General features: G+C 41.3%; 1 protein-coding gene across 1 annotated transcript in view; it reads left to right on the top strand.

Moving 5' to 3' along the window:
• DSCAM (DS cell adhesion molecule) overlaps window positions 1-9,716 on the top strand; it is a 620,508-nt gene that overhangs the window by 386,753 nt on the left and 224,039 nt on the right. The window contains exons 10-11 of the mRNA XM_019557111.1: window positions 1,462-1,581; window positions 5,989-6,162. Of these exons, the coding sequence (XP_019412656.1) occupies window positions 1,462-1,581; window positions 5,989-6,162 (294 nt within the window). The remainder of the gene's footprint in view (window positions 1-1,461; window positions 1,582-5,988; window positions 6,163-9,716) is intronic.

The following is a 9,716-nucleotide window of genomic DNA, read 5'->3' as shown; positions in this document are numbered from 1 at the left end:
GACTGTTCCAGACCTTGGGGGCTTGGACAGTAAAGAAATTCTTCCTTATGTCCAGCCTGAAATGGTCTTGCAGGAGTTTGTGACCATTCGATATTAAACACTGATCACTGATGAAGATAATACCGGCCCAAGGACCAAACCATATGGGACCCCACTGCCCACCTCCTTCCAGGCTAAGAATGACCCATCAACCACCACTCTCTGGGTGCAGTCCCTAAGCCAGTTAGCCACCCACCTGACTGTGTAGGTGTCCACTCCACAGACTATTAGCTTTCCTACGAGAATAGGATGCAAAATTGTGGCCATCTACCCAGAATGCCACTGGGAAAGCTTAGAATACCCTGATCCATGTAGCAGAAAGATGGGGCAGGGGCAACCAACAAAACCCAGAAGCATGGGAAATACCTATAGTAGAACATAGGTATAGCTACATGTAGATTATCCCCAACCAGTGGCTGTCCAACCTCTTCTCGAGTACCTCTAGCAATAAGGAGTCCACAACTTCCTTAGGCAGTTTGTTTCACTGCCTCCCTGTTCTAACAGTGATTTTTTTTCCAGATATCCAATCTAAACTTACCTTGCTGCAACTTTAAGCCATTAGTGTGCATCCTCTTCTCTGCAGCAAGAAAGAAAAGGTGCTTTCCCTCTTTTTTATGACAGCCCTTCAAGTATTTGAAGACTGTTATCATGTTCCATCTTAATTGCCTTTTCTGTAAACTTAGCATGCTTAACTCCTTCAGCCTCTTCTCATATGACTTGCTTTCCAAGGTTTTTATCATCTTTGTTGCCTGCCTCTGGGCCCTCTCTAACTTGTCCATGTCCTTTTTAAAATGTGGAGGCCAGAACTGTACACAATACTCCAGATGGGGTCTAATCAGTGCCAAATAGAGAGATACTATCACCTCCCTTGTCCTGTGCCTAATGTTTCCACTGATGTATCTCAAAAACTCATTGCCTTTTGTGTGGCTGCATCACACTGCAGATTAACACTGAGTCTGTGATCTGCATTCCCAAGACTACCATAGTGCTGCCATCCAGGCAGGTGTCACCCATTCTATATTTGTGTTTTTGATTATTCCTCCTAAGGTGTAGCACCTTACATTTGTCCACATTGAACTTCATCCTGTTAGCTCTAGCCCAACTTTCCAATTTGTTGAGATCCTTCTAAATTGTGTTCACATCCTCCAGTGTTTTCACACTTCTTCCTAGTTTTATGTCACCTTAAAATTTGCTCAAAAAGCTTCTATGCCACCACCCAAATCATTATTAAACATGTTGAACACCACTGGGCCCAGGACAGATCCCTATGGGAATCCACTTGAAACCTGTTTATTCTTCCTTTCTATGTTGTTGGTTTTTTTGCCCATTTCTAACTTTTCTTACAAATAAGAGTTCTAGAGTTGTCCAATAATGTTCACCTATACAATTTCTCGTGATTCTTTTTCTTTTTCCCCACTGCAGTTCCCCCGCGATTTGTGGTTCAACCAAGTGACCAAGACGGGATTTATGGAAAAGCTGTAATCCTCAATTGTTCTGCAGAAGGTTATCCTGTTCCTACTATTGTCTGGAAGTACTCAAAAGGTATGACAAGTCTCCCAGATTCTGAAACTTCCTTTAATTGCTAGTACCTTACTGCATTTAATTCAATAGGACAATTTACAAAGTACTGCTAAACTTGAGTCGAGGTATAGCAGCCTAGCTGCTGGTATATGGATGAACGGGATATTATTATAAATTGGTATGTTTTATCTTTCTGTGTGTACATATATCTTTTCATTGGTATTTCAGAAGACTCTCTAGATGTATTGTAGGTTCTTGATAGTAATGCTAAATAAAATTTCTAGGTGGGGAGAGAGAAATATTACTTTGATCACTGTGACCTTCAGGGCAATGTTCATTGGCTGCTCTTGATTGATTTTTTCTTTAAAATCTATGATAGCATAGCCAATCATATCTTTTCAGCAAAGAAGAAAGGTCAGGAAACATTAGCATAACCAGTAATTCAGTATGCACTTTACATAATGCTTTAACATTTTCTTTTCATGTAACGGAACATTAAAACTGGCCCCACTTGACCCTAGGTAACCACGTGAAATTGACAGGTTTTTAATTAAAATGTGCTGCCTGCTAGATTGTGTCTTCTAGGCAATTATCTATCATGCTTACCTTGTGTTGAAGCTGGCCACATTCAAGGAAACAAGCTTTCCAAACCTTATATACTATCTATCTAAATTATTCCTTTACATATTTGTAAAAAATAATCCATTATTGCACCAAGTTCCATGCAAGCAAACAAATAATAGAATTCTAAATAAAATGTGGTGCTACTACATGCCTTTTTTATAGTTTAGTAATGAGTTTTGTTTTACCAACAGAGGATGGAAAATGTGGAATTAATCTAAAGATTTCAAGAAATGTTTCCATTGCTACTTTACATGTCATAGGGACAAAAAGAAACAGTGCTGTTTATGTTTTTTTTGCGTTATGATCGAGAAGGCTTAGTCAGGCCAGGTCAAGTAGTCCATATTAGAAGTGGAAAAGAAAGGTTTAATTTTAAGAAGCTTCTCTCACACCTACATGAAATTAATTCAAGAATCTCCATTTTCAGCTTTTCCTGAATCTTGGATATAGTGGATTTATTGGTTGGAACAAAGTCAGAGTTGATATTGGAGGTGGTCAAAATGTAGAATTTTTAACAGTTTTTGTGATTTCCTTTCTCGATTTTGGGTTGTTTTTTTCTTTTTTTTGTTCCAGCCTAGGTCTCATGGACAATATTTCTTTGCTGCCTCTTTATTTGTTATTACAATTGTGTTATATCATTCAGCATATTAATTAAAAATCACAGATCTTTAAGCTATATAATTCAGTGGCAGAGTTGACTAATGATATCTCCTGATTGATATTGGACTTTTAATGTTACTTAAGTAAAAGGGAAAGTGGCCGTCATGCACAGTCTTGTCACCTTTGGGGACTTATGACCTAAAACAATAAGTAAATCCAAGTAATAGCAGGGTGGTATCATCATAGCTGCTAATGGACATTTAGCTATAACACAGAACACATCATACACAGAACACATTGTGCACAATAAGGCATGATTAGTGATCATTGACACATCTACACATGCATTTGATGCGGCACAAGTTTACTCATGAGTAAATTACTTGCAAGAAAATGGTGCTGGGCATGCAACTACATGTGCAGGGAAGTGGAAGCAGATTTGCTGCTAATCTGCCCCCACTTCCTAGGGCCCTGCAATGGGCCCCTGCCACCACTGGGGAGTGCTCCAGGCTCCAGCTGCAGCTGCCAGGAGCCAGCAAGCCCTCTTGAAAAGCCAGCCTTGCTCGCTGCTCTCTGGCCAGCTACTTCCCTGGCCATGAGCAGTGTGCCCAGAGTAGTTTCACTATGCGGCAGCACTCTCCTCATTGCCTGTGCCTCCCCACACCATGGCTGCTCCATCCCATGCCCCTGAGTGATGACCAGGGCCCCACACTGCTGCTGGTGCCACATTGGCCCTAGGCTGTCCTGGCTCCTCAATGCACAGTGACCACCTGCCATGCACCATCCCAGGGCCACCACCAGACACCTTCTGCCTCCACCACATCTGTCTGTTTGGACCCTGGCAGGGATGCTGACAAATGGGCTTCAGGATGCCAATGCTGGGGCTACTGTCACCCTCCTGGGCCTCCAGCCTCACCACCTGTGGGCCCAATGAGCCATCCAGGACTGGTGGCAGCACATCATGCAGCACATCTGGGATGATAAGAAGTGGCTGGAGGCCTTCTGCATGACCTGGGCCACATTCCTGGAGTAGCTCTAGCTCCACCTGGTGTGGCAGTCCACTGGCATACAGCTGCCTCTCTATGAGAGCCCAGGGATGGGTGGCCAGCACCCTGGCCTCTGACCATTCCCCTGTATGTGCACAAGCCACAGAAAGTGTGGTGGGTGGAGGCTCGCCCAGAGGCAGTGGCAGCTTGTGCTCCCCTGGTATGGTTGGCTCCCCCTCTGGCTACCAGTGTCCAGGGCCAGCACGCAGTCCTGGCCCTGCTGCAGGCAGCTCCAGCTCCAGCTCCACATCCATGTGGAGCTGGGGTGAGCAATGAGCCCTGGCCCAGGCATGGGCTAGCTAGCAGGCAGCCCCTGTACCTAAGCACACTTGTGCACCAGCCATAGGTTCAGCATCTATATGTGCACTGCTGAGCACAAAAAATCACCGCAGCAGGGTAGGATTCATATTTGCAAGTACTACCCTGCTTCAGAGTTTATTAGTTTCCTGCAACCTAATAAGGATGTACATATAGATGCTGAGACATCTACTATGGAGCTAATTAATCAGCTCCACAATAAACATTTTGTGTAGACATACACATTAGAATCAAAATAGAGTTTGAGGGACATAAATTTTGACAGGTTTCCTGTTAGCCTTGTGAGAATATGTACTGTTTGAAAGGAAAGCCTATTAGCAAATAATAAATATATATGATTTTAATGAGAGGCAAAGATTTTTGTAGGTGGTAACTTTTTTTGGACCAATTGCATGGATGGAAAGAAGTTAGACAAGTTTTCAAATGCAAGGTATTCTTCAATGGGTCTGAGGGAAGAGGCAAGGACAATGAAGATTAAAAACAGTATGTAGTGCTGTGAACTGGAGAAAAGAGAGATTCCTAAAGGTAGCAGACAATTAATAGAAGAAAAGAAACTTGTTATAATAGGAAACCAAGACTTCAGAAGAGAAGGGTGTCATTATCACCTAGTGGTGATATGTAAGGGGTGCATGAGTGTGCACGTGTACCCCCTGAGTGTGCCGGTACACCCCTGGCTGGCTGCACTTACTGCTTAGGCGATGAGCAGGCGGGGCAGGCGGGAGTGCTGGTGCACCAGCCAGGAACCGGTGCTCCCAGAAACAACAATTGATCAGCCACCTCACAATTCCCCCTTCCCCTGGTCATCGAGAGTAGGTTTGGTTGCTGGGGGGGAGGGGGCACATGCCCTCTCTGACTAAGGTGGCACCAGTCGCCCATATTATCACCTGTAGTATAAAAGAAAAATTCAGGAATTTAATAGATTATAGTATGTCCGCACATAGTAGCTAGGTACGTTTCCAGGTTAATTTTTCTAGGTATGCAGATGTATATTACTATAAATCTAATCATGGGGATGTAAGCGTATTCTTTAGTTGACTACTTATCAGTAGCAATTCCACTTCAGCATTCTCTGATAACTGAAGTCAGTGTGCCAAATTCATCTTTGTTATGCTTCTTAGACTTCAGTGCAGTTACACCAGAGACACGTGGCTCATGTCTCTTTTCAGTGTTCAAAGGAAAGGGGCTAGACCCTGTCCGAGTGAGCTGGGCACCAACTATAGATTTTTACAGAAAATTGGAGCCTATACTTAGACATGATTTTTGCAGCAATCTAGATACTGACCACAAGGGTGTGTGGTCAGACTTTTAGCTGTGCAAGTAAACATTCACTCTTGTGTTTTTCCACATACTACCCTGAGTTTAATGAACAAGGTCCCTCCAGCATTCCATGTTTACTACAATAGACATCCTCATGATCATAAGGAATTCATCTAGTATATGCATCAGGGCTGCATACTTCTGTGGCTGTTCAGCTGAAATTTTGAATAATTTATCAGTCACTAAATATACAACAAATGTGCCTTTTACCCATGAGCTATCTGAAAATCTCTCTTGCTCTTTCATCCCCACCCGCACCTCAGGCTGCTGTTGTTGTTCAGCCTCCATTTCTTAAGTTGTGGTGAGTTATTATTACAGTTTATTATAAGACAGTGATTCTTTTCTTTACGTTAAATAGCTTTCCTTTTGGCAAAGGGCTTTTAGTGTGTTCTGCAGTTGATCGTGATGCCAGAAATCAGCTTTTCATTTGTATTAAATTCAGTTTGGCAGCTATCATGTCTGCTATGTTAAAAATTCTTCTTTCCCACTTCTTCCTTCCTGGCTAATCTGTTGGGTTCTGCTATAGGTGCTGGTGTACCCCAGTTCCAGCCAATTGCCTTGAATGGGCGAATCCAGCTTCTCACAAATGGCTCCTTGTTGATTAAACATGTGCTGGAGGAAGACAGTGGATACTACCTCTGTAAGGTCAGCAATGATGTGGGAGCAGACGTCAGCAAGTCAATGTACCTCACTGTTAAAAGTAAGAACTAAACCACTTTTTGTGATCCAAGTACTACTTTTGAGTTTTAAAGGCTTGTCTATCGCCTCTTTATTCCTCATGAAAATATTTATTTCATATTGAAAAGCAGTCACATATTCTATTAACAGGAGTATCAATATAGCTAGATAAAATTTAGTTAGGAGAGGAAAAAAGACAAGAAGAGACAGAGAGATGGCACTCTGTATCAGTGATTCTCAACCAGGGTGCTACAGCAGGCTTTGAAACATGCTGCCAGAAGAGAGAACATAAGGGAGATAAGTGCAGGCTCCAGTGAGAAGATAAGTGTGGGCTCTTTCCTTCCACCAAATCCTCCTGTCCCCACTCACTAAAGCACTGCCAGCTACTGCTTCTTCTTCCTGCCAGCTGCTGCTTCTTCTTCCTGCCCTTCTTCAAGCAGGTAAGCACTAAATAAATTTGTTTTTGAAATGGAGTAGCACTCAATTCACACTTCTCTAAACAAGTATATTAAAAAAGTCAGTGATAGAGTTTAACAGAAAAGGTATGGTGAAAAAAAATCTTTGATAAGGACAAGATAAAGGGTAATGAGGGGAAAAGACCAAGAGTGTCTGCTAAAAACAGGGGCATCTATATACTTGCTCTGTGGTGGGGGTGGGGGTGGGGCACAGATGTTTTAATTAAAGCAACTCTCGGGAACTGCTCTAATTAAAATGCCCACAGCATCTCATGTATTCAGTATCCCATGCTTCAAAATGGTGGTGGAGATGCTTTAACTAAAGCTCATTTAAAGAGTTGTAGTTAAAATGCCCCCACCACTATTTTGAAATGAACTTGATTAATCAAGTCTACTCTGATGCATTTGAATTAGGATGTGTCAGAGTAGGCATCCTATATGTGTACAAGCACCTGAGAGGACTGGAAGTGATCAAGGATGAAAAATTCCTTGACCAGTTCTCAACGTACTATAAACTACAGTCATCATATTTATTTACATTGATAAATTATTTTATTCCTACTTCATCAGAAATTTTACAAAACACTTCTTATCTCATCTGGGATACATGCAGGGTTTCAACATCTTTTCTTTATGCTACAGGCCCAAGACTAAAGGCTGTCCCACTTTTTTACATACATGTTATTGAAGTAAATTGCACTGATGGAGATGAGAACATAGATGAGAATATATAGAAGATAAGATATTGCCAAAACAGACAACACTATTACATTCCTTTATCATAAAGAGGAAAAGCTAATAGTGACACAACAACACAGTGTCCTCCAAACTTTCCTGGGTGACTTACCAAAATTGCACTGATGGAGGTCACCAAGGAGAACATGCACTTTCATGCTTGTTGGACTCTACAGAGTGATTGAATGCTTTGGAGGTTATGGATGTCAGTTGTCTTCGCAAGAGGTTTTCCTTGAAAATAAAAAGGTTATTTTGCTCTAAAAGGAAGAGAAAATCCAGGTCACTTCCATATCCTATGATACAGATCTAATAACTAAAAGGTTTAGAATATTGGGGACAGCTGATTATAACTGGATTAAAAAATTAACATGAACTTTATTAAACTTGCACATACTACTTCCTCAAATGTCTTCCACAGTCTAGTTTACCCTTTTGGCCAAAGAAAGATATTGGTATATGGAAAAAAGAGGACAGCATCATTGCAGAGATGACTGAAGCTTTGTGGTATCCAAAATTTGCAAAACAAGTATGTTGACAATTACTAAAATTAAGATTGAACAAATTTCCTGGGCTTTTGCAGCTGACCATTTCTGGACCAGATTTTGACTACATTAGCAGTGCATTTCTGTAATACTCTACAAAAAAAACCAGATTCTCTCTTTTTGGCAGCTATGCATAGTGCCTGTCTGATCACTGCATGCAGTTTCATGTGTGATAAAAGAGCATCCCTTATCAAATAAGAGCAGAAGCCTCCCTGGAGAGTCAGTTACTGTTTGAATCTAATGAAAACCCCTCTGGCTCCAAGATAGCAAATATGCATGTGCATGCACTCTCACACACGCACTCACACACATACTGTTCCCAGCGTGGGATTTGTAAAGCAGTTAGTGCAAACACTGTTAGTGTGTGGGTGTGTGCTTAAAGGAGGCTCAGCCTTAACTTTAATCAAACATATGTTAAGGGCAATCTGGTTTCTGGGGTAACATCAGCAGAATGATGCAGTGGCAGGCCTCTGATATAGCCAGATCCCCAGTTAAGGTAAGATTATTTTGATCAGCATGCAGTGACCTTCGGTCTTTCCAAAACAGATGCAGCACTGGTTCCCTTTCCCACTCTGTCACAAGCTAGTTTCTGTGCTCTAGTCCTCGGGGATATCCTTACTATTAGATGAAAGCCTCAAGCTTTCTCAGTGAAATTCACCATGTTAGCCATTAATTGATCTTGCATAATGTGTTTACTCAGCTCCACAAGGTCAACCTAACTGCCCCCCTTTATTCAAAGGCAGAAAATGATGAAATATGCCATAGGCAGTGATTTCTGGGTGACAAGGGTTAGAAAGAAAAATCCTTTAAACATGCTACTTGGTCTCTTTAGGAAGGCCATCTCTTGTGGTGGAAGGAATAAGAGGGACTCTAAAGAACTTCTGCATAGGATAATATGCCTTTCACATTGGGGGACAGAAGCTGTCCAGGAATCATAAGGCAAAAGTTGTCTATTTAAAATACATGTCACTTATTAAATGCCTGCCTCTCCTCCAGAAAACATCACCTTTTTATTTCCAGATTAGAGACGGTATAACACATGATAAAACAGCATAAAAGATAGGAAATAATGGGAGATATATTTGTATTTAAACCTTTAATTAAATGCAGTCATATTTGCTTCTCCTTTCTAAATCCATCATTTATTTATGTGAGTTCATAGAAAAGAGTGAATTTAATCTGGTCACTAAAAATCTTCCAAAAGATTCTGTCTGCCAATAAAATGAAATCACTTAAATCACTTTCCTCTCAAATACGCCTCTTAACAGCTTGCTCTATACATGATTAATGCATAAACTTAAAGCTATACCCTTCAGTCAGACCCACACATGATTCCTGTAGGAACATTTTGATCACAGTTAATACTAATAATACTAAGTTAAACATCTTAAATAGTTTTAGACAAACCACATTAAAAATATCTGTGAAAAGAGCTTGAAGCAGAGGGACAGAGGCAGCATGTGTACAAGGGACCAGGCCCCAATGAATGGGACAGTGGGCAACAAGCCTGGGGAAATCCTCTCTCATATCTGCTTCTGAGTAGATTTGTGGCCTTTTGCAAATTAATGTACTTCTCTGTGCCTCTGTTCCACCTGCCACCCATTGTCTCTCTTGTTGATTTAGATTATAAGCTCCTTCAGACAAGCAGCTTTCTTTTGCCACACATTTTTACAGCTCCTGGCACAATGAGGTCCCAGTCTTGTACTAAGTTCCACAGAAATACAAAAAACAGAGATAATAATGAAATGCAAAGGGAATTCTGAGTTCCATGAAGTTGTTATTTCCACTGTGAAAGGCCAGAGCACCATAACCCAATAAAGTAATTATAGTATTTTTTTTAATGA

Source organism: Crocodylus porosus, unplaced genomic scaffold, assembly GCF_001723895.1.
Source record: "Crocodylus porosus isolate Cpor-Errol unplaced genomic scaffold, CroPor_comp1, whole genome shotgun sequence".
Lineage (NCBI taxonomy): Eukaryota > Metazoa > Chordata > Crocodylia > Crocodylidae > Crocodylus > Crocodylus porosus.
This window is presented reverse-complemented; position numbering and strand designations above follow the sequence as displayed.